This window comes from Sphaeramia orbicularis, chromosome 24 (genome assembly GCF_902148855.1).
Source record: "Sphaeramia orbicularis chromosome 24, fSphaOr1.1, whole genome shotgun sequence".
Classification (NCBI taxonomy): Eukaryota; Metazoa; Chordata; class Actinopteri; order Kurtiformes; family Apogonidae; genus Sphaeramia; species Sphaeramia orbicularis.
The window spans coordinates 35722347-35736005 of record NC_043979.1 but is presented as its reverse complement, the minus strand read 5'-3'; the positions used below and the strand labels follow the sequence as shown (position 1 = coordinate 35736005).

General features: G+C 35.6%; 2 protein-coding genes across 3 annotated transcripts in view; both read left to right on the top strand.

Annotated features, from left to right (window-relative positions):
* The window catches only part of eva1aa (eva-1 homolog A, regulator of programmed cell death a), a 165941-nt gene extending 161479 nt beyond the window's left edge, over nucleotides 1-4462 (top strand). The window contains exon 8 of one of the 2 annotated variants that reach the window (XM_030129145.1): nucleotides 2124-4462. In XM_030129145.1, the coding sequence (XP_029985005.1) occupies nucleotides 2124-2503 (380 nt within the window). In that variant the 3' untranslated portion in view covers nucleotides 2504-4462. The remainder of the gene's footprint in view (nucleotides 1-2123) is intronic. The other variant, XM_030129147.1, reaches the window with a different exon arrangement.
* A 350-nt stretch (nucleotides 4463-4812) lies between these two features.
* Nucleotides 4813-12304, top strand: efhc1 (EF-hand domain (C-terminal) containing 1). The gene is made up of 9 exons (XM_030128846.1): nucleotides 4813-5023; nucleotides 6757-6978; nucleotides 7051-7338; nucleotides 7830-7979; nucleotides 9024-9204; nucleotides 9483-9700; nucleotides 9926-10066; nucleotides 10298-10511; nucleotides 12098-12304. The coding sequence occupies exons 1-9, from the start codon at nucleotides 4958-4960 to the stop codon at nucleotides 12301-12303; spliced, it is 1686 nt and encodes a 561-aa protein (XP_029984706.1). The 5' UTR covers nucleotides 4813-4957; the 3' UTR covers nucleotide 12304.
* The last annotated feature ends 1355 nt before the right edge of the window (nucleotides 12305-13659 follow it).

The following is a 13659-nucleotide window of genomic DNA, read 5'->3' as shown; positions in this document are numbered from 1 at the left end:
CTCAGCTACACCATGAATTTTATTCTTGAAGCAAAGAAACATATTTAAAACCCAATATCATAAAGTGAGATGAAAACAGTGAAATGAAACCATGTTTAATGCAGCTAATCTGATGTTTTCTCACATTTTAACATATTCTAATACTAGTTATTACTCACTTAATGGAGATAATATGCAAAAAATGAATATTAACAATTGATTTCCACTCAAGAACCAATCAAGAACGTTACAATAATGGTATGAATTGCAGTTTATGACATGATGCATAAGTGTCCACTGTGTTCGTTGATATGGAACTAAAATAACAAAACTCATGAATATACAAGAGTAAAGCTGTAGAGTAACTGTCCACTGTAGTGACCTCCATGCATGAAAGGGTTAAGTTTACTACACTCAAGTTTTCATTACTCATTACTTAATTTTTTTAAGACAACCGGTTTCCTCAAATTTTTTAAGTAAACTCAACTTATCCTGTCTCACAGTGCAGTATCAGTATCACTGGTATATGCATGCAGTGTTTCATGTGTGGTACATGTGTGTGGTACAGTTTCCTGTGAGTAAAATCCCCCCGTGTCCACTTTCCGGGAACTGAGAGTTGAATAAATGTGGGCCAGAGGTATGCAGATGTTAAGGAGAGATACCGATACAAGCTGTCAGTCACCTGCTCCAGCCAGCTGCTAAAACAAAAAATTGAATAGTTCCAGTGTTTCCTGTGTTGTTACCCACGACGTTGTTCTCTAAACAATAGTTTATGTGTACGCTGTTCATGTAGTAATATGAACTGCATATTTGTGAAAGACATAGGAGCCAGAACTCAAGAAAAAAAGTCACTACAGACTTGAATACACATTCTCCTCCAGTTGCATTCTCATCTCTCTTGAGCACAGACTGAATGTAAAGATGGACAAATACGACACCGGTTCGTGCCATATGGGATTTTTGTAAAGCAACGACAAAAATACTGTTTATTGAAGCTTTAACTCTTGGTGGTCTGAGTCTGTTTGGGGCATTTTTAAGTACTTTTGATTTTGCCTTTATATACTATATAAAGAAATGTTTACCATACCCATGTTTGGTGTTTTTTTTTTCAGCACAAAGTCATCTATCTCATCTGTCTATTATTTTTTTCACTTTAACCTACTATATCAACACAAAAGGACAAAAAATGTAAAATCCAATTTGAAAAATTAATATAATTCATTGCATAAATAACACAAAGATGCTGAACGAAACCTTTTCAAAGACTTTAAAAGTGAATATTGGTTCCAGATATTAGGTACATAAAATCAAAATTGTAATAAATTAAAACTATTCTCAAATATTTAACATAAAAACTTGTCTTTACATAAGTGTTTTCTGACCCCCCCCCGGTCCTCCCAGTTTCCGCATCCGGTTCAGGTGGGGGTCATTCACCCTTTCCTGCAACTACAATCCGCAGATTTGGCCAGTTTTTTCAGTTTGAAAAAGGACAAAAAATGACGAATATATGGTCTGAAATATACCCCCATTCAAACCTCATTTTCATACTTTTATTCACGTTTGTTTGCTCCTCATTTCTCCGGTTGTATTTGCTCTATCAACATTAAATAAAAAGTGGGAGAGTGTTTCAAGTCCGCTCTTTGAATGCAAATGTCCCCAGTGGTCTATGTGACCGACTTCTGATGCTAGGACATGACCGTGGACCCCTAAGGGTTAAGTTGAAGTAACACACTCATGGATGGATTACTGGGTTTTTGAAGATATCTATATGAATGAATGAATGTTTTTATTATTGTGTCTTACATACAGACATGCCCAGCCCTTCCATGGGCTTATACGACACCATAAATACAAACCAAAAATCAAATACCAGACAATAGGCACAGTATATAAACAAAACAAAATACTGACCTATTTAAACAAACATATCTGACGCTTTTTCCAGGCTTTACAAACAAATAATGTTAATTTAAATACATTTGAACTAAACAGCTATTTCATCTTGTCATCATCAGTGCTCCAGAACAGATCAGATCTATAAATAAAGAGATTGAAAATGATTTAAATAAATGTTTTCCAGAAGCAATGAATTGACTGTATATTCCACTTTCCTCTCTCACCTTCTTCTTTTTCACCTTTAACAGATCATCCTGAGAGGGCGGCTCTCTTCTTTGTCTGCGGTGTGTGTTTGGGCCTCTTCCTCACCCTTTTTGCCCTGGTGGTGCAGATTTCCTGTCGCACCGACTGCCAGCCACGCCAGCGGCCTCCCACCAAGAAACGACCCCGCCCTGCCGACTCGTCCTCCGACTCCAGCGACTCGGACTCGGACTGGGACACCACCTCGGACCTGTCTGCGAGGCGGCACAGGCGATTCGAGCGTACGCTTAACATGAACGTGTTCACGTCGGCGGAAGAGTTGGAAAGAGCGCAGAGGCTCGAGGAGAGGGAGAGAATCATCCGAGAGATTTGGATGAACGGGCAGCCGGACATCCCTGGGACTAGGAGCCTCAATCGATATTATTGAAGATGGATAAAAAGACTTTTGATAGAAAGTTGAACAAAATCTAAGATGCACTTGGGTTGGAAAGTGCAAGAGACAAAGCCTAGATGAAGCTTTATATGCCAGCATGCAAAACCGCTGTGGACCAATGAGAATAGTGGAAGGGAGTGCAGACTTGAGATGAAAGTAGTCTCTCTCTAATGGTTTGCATTTTCCTCTGGGTATAATAAGCTATACCCCATTGAGTAAAAGAATAAGCTTCCACTCTGCATGGTAAGCTCACCTCTTAGCTGGCTCTTATTGCCGGAAGACAGGGGTGAAAGGCCATTTGCTACGCTGCCTTGGCTGTGACCTCAGCAGCCCTTTTTGAAGTGGGGATTTATGGGTTAGCTGCCTTCAACACACACACACATGGCAGCAGAGACTACACGATGACTGAAGGACCAAGGCTTCACATGGATCTGTTTTATACAGAACATGAGGCAGCAGCAAAAGACTGTGACACTTGGTGCTTTATGTTGAGTACCCTCCAGTATTCAAGTGGGGACTTAAATGAGGGACGGCGTAAAGAAATAAAGAAGTGTCCCGGACAGTTGGACTATGTGAGACAATCTTTCCACAGTGCATAACCATGCTGCCTTTGAACTTTGTAAAAACCAAAAAATATTTTTGGGGAATTCATCTCAACCCTTATAAAATCTATTTTATAATATTTAATAGTTTATTGATGTTGTGTATTTTTGTTCTCAAGTATGGTTTATTATGAGATATTTTTATACTTGGCGAAGGTTGTCTGGCACCTCAGGGATGCAATCCTAGTGTTTTTGTGTTTGGTTGATGTATTTGCTTCCTAAGAAGGGGATCAGCCCATTTTAACAGCTATGTCAGCATTTAAAGAAAAGAATTAGAGATATCATATAAAAGAGCCTCAAAGAGGTTTAGTGATTTAACCTTATTTTTGATACAGTATGTTTAATTCACGGTGCAGTGCCTTTTCTAGCTAAACTAAGTCACTGTTAACAAGCAGCTGGTGTTTTACTCAATAACAGATCAAATGTTCCACTGATTAGAAATACAGTGTCAACCGATTGTACATGTATTCCCTTTGCAGTTATCGTTGCTTTACTGAAGTGGAGCATGTGTAAAATTTGAATGTTCTTGAACATTGCACTTGCCATGTCACCAGATGTAAATGTCAATGTCATAAATGTCATGTTTTGTGGTCCTCACTGTTAGTAATGCCCTAATGGAAAGCTGCGATTGAGGTCTTGTATGAACTATGCTCTTCTACACCAAACAGATGCTTGTGGAGATGCTGCCCATAGCCATCTGAAGAAGGAACCAGCATTGCAAAAATGTTCACAATGAACATGCAAAACTACATCTCTTATGTCATGTTGCCATGTAATAATAATATAAGCTATTGTCGATCCAGTTCTGTTTGCGCTGCTCTGGATTCAAGCAAAGAAAGAATTCTAGTTTTCATTAAAAGCTTGGTATTTTCCTGAGATTTTAACTGAGAGTACATATTAGCGTCATCCACACTAGATATAAGTTTTTATTTAAAACAAAATGTATAAATTTGGATGGGATTAAAATGTGCCAATAGCTGGTACAGTGAGACCAAAATATGACTCCTGTGCTTGGAATAAACTGTGTTAAAAAAAAAAAAAAAGATAACATTAATAATAATCTGTCTTTTTTTAAACCAGATCTAATACATTTCCTTCTGCAATGTTGCGATGCATTTTTGACGACACTTACAGTATGCACAGTGTTCGACATTGTACTGTCACTACATTGTGGCATGCACAATTATAGCTGCTCACTACTCGTGGTAATTCAATTTACTGCAAATATGTTGAGTAATACGAAACCACCCACGATGCATCTGTCATCATGACATTGAGACCCATGCAGATCTTCAGTCTCAGTTTTGTTATTCTAGCACGCCCCCTAATGGTAGAAATGGGACTCATCAGTTTGTTGCACTGTGAAATAGTCAAGTAAACTTAGTAATATAATTTATACATGTGATTAACCATTTCATCCCTGACTACAAGGATTAAATTGAGGATGTGTATTCTTTAACCATTAAAAAATATGAACAATTTTGAGAGACATAGATTTGTAGGATATATTTATAAATTGTTAATATATATTTTTCAGTATATGTTTTCTTTTTTATTATTTAAAATGAGTCACTAACTTTTATGTCATTCAGGTACAGCGTTTTTTTTTTTTTTTTAATATGATTACTATTATTATTATTTTATTTATTTTTTTTTTTTTTACTGGCATTATTTATTTCCTCCTAAATTGTTGGTGTCGTGTCGTTTCCATGGATACCACTAAACTTAGCATAGCACGGTGGGGCTATCCTGTAGCTAAACGCCAAGAAAGTTGCCACAAATACTACTTTTTTTTTCATTTTCTGAGTCCTTAACTTCTTGATAAAATAAATACTGACAGAATACAATGTCTTGGAACTGGAACAGCCGCGGTTTACCGTTTTTACCAGGATACACCTTTCAGGATGTAACGGTAAGAAGTTTGAAGTAGTTGCACAAGTTTTAGCTAATGTTTGAGTCACTGTGTTTTATATGAATTAGCTTTATTTTATCAGCAGGACCATTTTTACTGAGTAATGTAAAGGTTGTTAATTCCTTGAACCCATAAAGACCCAGTGCTACTTTTATGTCAGTTCCCAAATGAAATTTTCTCTATATCTAACCTTTTTTAAGTGATTTATCACCGTTTATTTATAATAGTATCCTTTGTATATTGTATTTTATCAGTATAAATAAGATATTTTCCTGTATTTAATTTACTAATCATGTAAATGTTGATTACAGCTCAGATTAAACTAGGGGGTTATTATATCAGAAACAGACAAAACTGAGGAAAAGTGACTTTTTCTGTAAAATATATCATTAACTGAATACAAAACAAGTGTCTCCATCCACTGTCATTGATCCAACTCCATTGACTTTATATGGTGAATCAATGTTGTAGAAGATGATGGTGTTTCCATGTTCACTATGTAGCCTCTGAATGTTCAAATGGGTCATATCTGATGGCCATGAAAAAAATGGAAAAATTTGATTTTACACTAATTATTTACATGTATTGATAGGATTAGTGGATCAACAGGTATTAAACATTTTACATGACTAGATAGTTTTGGTGGCCAGTGGATGTTTGGGTCTTTATGGGTTAAGAGGGAATTCCTACATTCCTTCTTTTCTATGTTAAATAAACTGTCAGCATAAACTTGCTACTCGATTTTGATACAAGTGTTTGGTATAGATGTCTGCCTTAAAACAGTAAGGAAAGTAGTACAACATTTAGTAAAGCGTATTTAAAGAAGACAGGTAAGTAAAGTTTTCATTTATGCATGTATGTATATATTTCCACAAGAAAAGCAAGACAATCAAATATCAATATTCAATAAATTGTGCAGATGAGATGAAAAACACTGATGTTTATAAAATATATTTCACCCAATAAACGTAAACAAGGCATCAAGAGTGACAATAAACAAGAGAGATTTAAGTGAAAAAGTCATAAAAAGTGAAATAATTTCCAGACTTTTTCACGCAATTGTTTTATTAACCCTTTCATGCAATTATGAGAGCCTTAATCAAGATTTTTTTTTCCTAAGTGTTTTTATTCCTCTTTAGGCATGAAAAAAAAGTGATTGAAAAGTTTTTATAAACCTATTTATCATGGAGTTACAAAAATGTCCACTGGGCTGAACATCATTTGTTTAATTTTTGAAGCAAAGAAACATGTATTTACTGTCATACTGTGTGAAAACTCTCTCTCTCTCTCTCTCTCTCTATATATATATATATATATATATATATATATATATATATGTATATATAATTTTTTAGATAATATGCAAAAAAACAACTTTGTTTTAAAGAAACTGTTCATTACAACTTAATTAATTTACACTCAAATATGTAACTGCAGATCAAGTTTATCAAGAACAGGAAAGTTACAGTAATAGTATGAATGTCAGTGTATGAGATGATGCATAAGCGTCTACTGTGTTGGTTGATATGAAACTAAAACAACAAAATCCATGAATATACAAGAGAACAGCTGTAGAAATACTGCCCACTGTAGTGACCACTGTGCATGAAAGGGTTAAGGATATTAATTAGTCTTCACACTATGCATTCACATCAGAGTTACATGAACTGCATTTAACCTATGCAAATGTACTTTTCTAACAGCTATTGCCTCCTCTGTTTCTTTCTCTGCAGAAGTCGGCCTTCCATCGGCCCAACACACTGGTCTATAAGAACGGCTATGCTCTCCCTCGTCGTCCCACCGTCGGCATTGGACAGTCTCCTCTTATGTCAGAACAATTGATTGAGCAGAAAATTAGTGACTTGACTTTTGAGAGACCAGATGTGACTTATGACTCCTTTGACGACAGCCAGTTTGAAGCCTTCGTCCCAGCTTATGTAGCCCTGGATAAGAAGGTATAGTGCAAAGTTTTTGAGAAGATTACTGTTTATGTCTTCTCTTTTAACCGCTAACTCCCTGTCTTGTAGGTGCTGCGCTTCTATGCATACTTTGAGGAGAACGTTCTGTATTCTCCTGATGAGGAGTACCGTATACGACCTGTGGTCATAAACTACTTTCTTGAAGATGACACCATGTGCATCTCTGAGCCTGCAGTGGAGAATTCCGGGATGCCACATGGAAAACGGATCAAACGTCAGCATCTACCCAAGAATGAACAAGGAGCACATTACCGGTGGACAGACCTGAACCTTGGTATTGACCTGGAAGTGTATGGTGTCAAGTACCACATCACACATTGTGATGATTTTACAAAGGTACAACGCTTACGTGTACATTCTGCCTCTCTCTCTCTCTCTCTCTCTCTCTTCCAAAAGTATGCATAAAGTTGCAGAAGAAATTATTGGACCACCCTTCTTTTTTTCAATTTCTTGTTCATTTTAATGCCTGGTACAACTACAGGTACATTTGTTTGGACAAATATAATGATGACAAAAATGGCTCATAATAGTTTAATTTCAGAGCTGATATCTATCCATTTTCCATGGATTTCTTGATAATAACCAAAATCACTTCAGTTCTTACACTAATATTTATGGCATTGTACTGCCAAAAACAGTGCTTTTAGGCATTTCGTGTTTTCTTTTCTGTCTGTTTTAGTCACATGATACACCCAGTAGTTAGTACTTGATTGAATAACCACTGTTTTCGATGACTTTTGATGGTCTAATGTTTTTGTGTGTCTCAGCAAGTTTGCAGTTTTCTCACATCTGCTGTTGTCATTTTCCATGTTATTATTTTCATACAGGAGTTCATGGAAAGTGAAGGAATAAATCTAAACGACCCTGTGTCGATGCCAGTGGATCCTTACACTGAACATCGCAGAAAACCTCTGCTATCTCACACAACACCGTCTGATTTCGACAGGTTGCACCAGTTCCTCACAATGGACCGCAAGGTAAAGGACAGTCAAAACCCAATAGGTAAAAGTTAAAAACTGCAATCTGGAAAGCTATCACTCAAAATAATTTATCTTCTTTTCATCTTCTTTAATAGTGTTCTACTTGTACTTTTAAATACAACATGTTTAATGCCTTTTGGGATATTAGTCATTTCTCTGGCCTGGATAAGTGAAATACCTTGTGATTTTGAATATAATTTGTGAGAGACCCTTCATAACAGCTATAGCGATACTAATATTATGTTTATGTGGTGAAGACCTGATCACATTACATTGCAAAACCCATGCTTTTTCACTTATTGTGGTTTGCAAGGCAAGTTTATTTGTATAGCACTAGTCATGCACAGGGTAATTCAAAGTGCTTTTACAAAAACACATAAAAAATCACAGAAGAAAAAAAAAAAAAAGCAAGACATTGTAATTACATTAAAATCAAAAAGGGGATAAAAGACGTTAAAATCATCAGAGGTAAAATGGGATTTTAGAATGCATTCACAGAATAAAAGAAAGACATTAATTATATTTAAATCATACATCAAAATTAACATTAAAAATAAAATAGAGTAATGCAAGACATTAAAATAAAAAAAGTGCATTTAAAAGACAAGATTGAGAAGAGTTTACTCATAAGCACATGAGAAGAGGAATATGCATCAACATGTTGAGCCTCTTTTGGCGCTGGGATGGAAGCAAAGTGAAATTCAAATACATATTAGATATAAAATAATAATAAGAAGAATAAGAATAAATTGCATTTATAAAGCACATTTCATTCTGCGGAATCTCAAAGTGCTACAGAGAGAAGACAGTCCAATAAAAAATAAAATACTGTATCAGGAATAAAAGACTAATCAAATAAATAAAACAAAGCATCAGGGTGGGCCATAAAAAGACTGTCTAAACAGGAATGTCTTATACAAATTAAATATGTATGTACATCTAAAATACATGGATTGGATTTTACATCTAATTTATGTAATGACATAATTTAATGCCAGCGGTGTCATTAGATGCTGGTTCCCTGTTCCTCTTCATCATTAGGTTTTACGCTTCTTTGCCTTGTGGGATGATTCACACTATGGGGAAACCAGACCCGTGACCATCACGTATTTCCTGGTGGACGACACAGTGGAGATCAGAGAGGCTGATGCGCCTAATGGACGGATTCCCTTCCCCGTACTAATGCGCAGACAGAGGCTGCCCAAGAAACTCAAAGAGTCCCGTAAGACAGCCACTTAATTTTTTTCATTTATGATCCAATAGAGCAAGACACATCCTTTTGTTAGGTACACTGGTTTCAATAAACACAGCAAAAAACATGCAGAAATGGAACACAAAGAGCAAGTGGATGAAAAAAAAAGTATATATATATATATATATATATATATATATATATATATTTACATTTATTTATTTTTTTATTTGATTTGATTTTTTTTTTTTTTTTATTAAATTTTTTTCATTTTATTTATTTATTTTTTTTTACTTATTTCTTATCAGAAGCCTTTCCTACCTGTGTGCTGGAGGTTTCAAAAGAGGAAGTTGATGAATACTACTCCCCTAAAGACTTCCATGTTGGTCAAACGATAACACTTCTCGGCCGTCACTTCCAGCTCTGTGACTGCGACGGATTCACGAAAGAATATTATGCAAAGAACCACCCAGATATAGACATGAAACCCATTGAGAGAACAGAGAAGCTTCCAGAAAGAAAGAAGGTGAGAAAAACGGGAAAAATCACAAGTGTTAAATAAGACAGTTACCAAAATTACTTCTATAACGTCATATGATTGTGTGTTTAAAACAGCACTAGGTTTATTTTTCAACTGTCTTTTTTGCTGTTAGTTGCAAAAATAAAACTATATTTAACTGAATCTGTGTAAGGGTTTGTTGGTTTATGTTTTGTGTGTCCTTATTCATGATCATGTGGTCTATTTTTACAGGAAATTCCTCCCTATAATGGTTTTGGGTCACTTGAAGACACCCTCCAGAACTGTTTGTCCCTCATACCAAAGCAACCCAAAAAGAATCTGCTACAGCTGCTGGAGAATGACCACAAAGTGTTGCGCTACAGTGCTCGGCTGGTGAGAAAACATTTCAGTCTTTACTGTTTTGTGGACCAAAGGTGATAAAAGACCACCAGAGTACCTAAACTGTACTGTATCTGGTAAAAGAAGATTATAAAGGTGCACATGAAGCAAAACATTACTACTTGTTTGTCATTTTTCTTTCTAAATAAGGGCAACAAACTGTTTATTTAGAACAGACAAAATAATAATGCATCCTCTTTGTTGCACTGCATTTTCACATCCCAGGACTCCCAGTTTTCCGAAGATGAGGGCAGGCGTTTTGTGCTGTCCTACTTTCTTGCCAATGACATGATCAGTATTTATGAGAAACCGACACGCAACTCTGGCGTCATTGGTGGAAAGTTCCTTGAAAAGACACGGATCCCTAAGCCGGGCTCTACTGTGGATCATCCTGAGTTCTACTCACCTGCAGACTTGGCCATTGGATCCACTGTGGAGGGTAAGGTTGTACTCTAAGGATGTTTTTATTATTCAGTGTAAGTCTCCAAACCGGCATTTTTCTCCATAAATGACACCAATATCAAGATTGTTTATTTTAGTTTTTCTTACAAAATGAAAGCTACATCTTGGTATTTATTTTCTCCAATCCAACTTTATTTATAAAGCACTTTAAAACAGCCACAGTGGACCAACATGCTGTACAGAAGACTAAAAGCCCAATAAAAAAAATAATAATAAAAGCATTAAAAAACAATAAAATCAAATAAATAAAATAAGTTCACTGCAAAAATCAAAATCTTACAAAGTGTATTTTTCTTATTTCTAGTCAAAATGTCTCATCACGCTTAAAATAAGACATAATCGCCTACAGAGTAACTTGTAATACTACTACTACTACTACTACTACTACTACTAATAATAATAATAATAATAATAATAATAATAATACATCACACTTATATAGCAGTTTTTTTGGACACTCAAAGACCAAGATAGTTTTCACTTGTTCCACTGGCAGATTTTTTTGCTTGAATTAAGCGAAAATCATGAATTAAGCAAAAAAAAAATCTGCCAATGGAACAAGTGAAAATTATCTTGGTAGGATATATTGTCTAAAAATAAGTTCTTATATCTCACTGAAAAGTTACTCTTTAGGTGATGATGTCTTATTTTAAGTGTGATGAGATATTTTGACTAGAAATGACAAAAATACACTTGGTAAGATTTAGATTTTGCAGTGTTAAAATATAAAAACAGAAAACAAAATGTCAACATTGCAAGAGTGTTAAAAGGCCAAGGAGAACAGGTGGGTTTTAAGAAGAGATCTAAAAACAGGCAAGGAGGAGGTCTGTCTGCTATTCAGAGGCAGGTTTTTCCACAATCTGGGACCAGCAGCAGCAAAGGCCCGATCTCCTCGGAGCTTGCAAGTTGTTCTCGGCACCATCAAGAACAGCTGATCAACTGATCTGAGAGAGCGAGTGGGTGTGTATGTGTGAAGGAGGTCAGGGAGGTGGGGCGGTGCAAGACCATGGATTAGTGTTTTAAACTGGATTCTAAAATGGTGCTCCAGTGCTGCGTCATTGGAAACACTGGTCTACAAGGAAAATGCTTCCAGAATAAAAGTAATGAAATTTTACCACATGAAAGTCACTGATGAAGAAAAATCAAGTCGAAAATGCTGGTTGGCTGAACTTTCCAAGATACAGCCTTGGGTCAAAATGTGAAATTCAAGAATTAACGAGAGAATGGGTTTGACTCAAAAGGAATATTTGTCTCGGAGCTACAAGATCTACTTCAAAACACTGTCTGCACATTAGAATACATTCACTTTACAGGTTCTATTTAGTGGAAGATTTATAAAACTATTATATAAATGTACATAAACCAATATATATGTGTAATAACACTTAATCATATACCTTGAAAACATCAGCAAACTGGCACTTTTGTCATTTATTTTCCAATTAATCTTATTAAAATACGTAACATTTAGCACATTTAATCTCTGAAGCAAATCATTTCTAAAAAATTGTAGACCAGTGAAATCACTCATTTATGGCCTCTCTTCCCTCCTTTCTTCTTTAGTTTTCAACCACCGTTTTGTGTTGACCGATGCTGACCAGTATGTGCTGACATACCTGGAGTCCATCTCAAGCCAGATCCCTTCTCAGACGCTGGCTTCTGTGCGGCAGAAGTTGGGTGTGCGAACAACAAACAATGAGCAAAATGGTAAAAGCCAATCAGCTGACTACAAAAACATGCTCATCTACAGGTACATCTCAAAAAATTAGAATAGCATGAAAAAGTTCAATATTTTTTGTCACTCATTTCAGAAAGTGAAATCCATATATTATATAGACTCATTAGACATAGAGTGAAATTTTTCAAGCCTTATTTCTTGAAATTTTGATGATTATGGCTTATAGATAATGAAAACTCAAAATTCAGTGTCTCAGAAAATTAGAATATTGCATAAAATCAATAAAAAAAAGATATTTTAAACATAAACGTCAGTCTTCTTAAAAGTATGTTCATTTCTATTAACTCAATACTTGGTTGGTTGTCCTTTTACATGAATTACTGCATCATTGTGGCGGGGCATCAAACAATGCAGATGACCTGAAGGACACTATCAAACCAACCTGGGCTTCCATTCCACCTGAGCAGTGCCACAGGCTGATCGCCTCCATGCCACAACGCACTGATGCAGTAATTCATGTAAAAGGAGAATAAACCAAGTATTGAGTGCATAGAAATGAACATACTTTTAAGAAGACTGACATTTCTGTTTAAAATATCCTTTTTTTTATCGATTTTATGCAATATTCTAATTTTCTGAGACACAGAATTTTGAGTTTTCATTAGCTGTAAGCCATAAACATCAAAGTTTAAAAAAAAAAGGCTTGAAATATTTCACTTTATGTCTAATGAGTCTATAGTATAACATGTGGGTTCACTTTCTGAAATGAGTGACAAAAAATATTGAACTTTTTCATGATATTCTAATTTTTTGAGATGTACCTGTAAAAGGCAGCTATGTTTGTCTTTTTTTAGTTCTTTTAATCAGTTTATGCCAAAAATGCTTTTTCTTTTTGTCAGGTGAAGATCCAGCAGCGGAGCCATCTTCATGACACCAGTGAAAAGCTAGAAACTTCTTTGAACAATTAATGCAACAATTTGAAAAAATGCCTACAAGAATGTGAATCAAAACTTATGTAGTGTTTCTTGCTGTCATTAATAAACACTGACAGAAAAGGTGATTTGTTTGCTTGGATCTGACGTCTACTGGGAAACTGTGAAATACTGTTTGTGTTGGTGTGGTTGACCTGAAAAAACCTTCACTAGTAATGCCCACAAGACCAGAAGGTGGCTGCCTGAAAAGCCTTTATGTTTAACCCATAAAGACCCAGAGCTACTTTTGTGTCAGTTCCCAAATGAATTTTCCTCAATATTTAATCTTTAACTGATTTATAACCATTTATTGTAATATTATCTTTGTTATTTTGCATTTTTTCAGTGAAAATCATGTATTTTACTCTATTTAATTTACTGATCATGTAGATCAGGGGTGTCAAACATGCAGCCCGGGGGCTAAATGTGGCCCGCCAAAGGTTCCAATCCGGCCCCTGGGATGAATTTACAAAGTG

What these genes read in the sequence shown, in the direction of transcription:
- efhc1 (XM_030128846.1), top strand. Translation starts at nt 4,958, where the DNA reads ATGTCTTGGAACTGGAACAGCCGCGGTTTACCGTTTTTACCAGGATAC. An exon ending in ATGTAGCCCTGGATAAGAAG is followed by an intron (nt 6,979 to 7,050) that starts GTATAGTGCAAA and finishes CCTGTCTTGTAG; the next exon opens with GTGCTGCGCTTCTATGCATA. An exon ending in CAAGAAACTCAAAGAGTCCC is followed by an intron (nt 9,205 to 9,482) that starts GTAAGACAGCCA and finishes ATTTCTTATCAG; the next exon opens with AAGCCTTTCCTACCTGTGTG.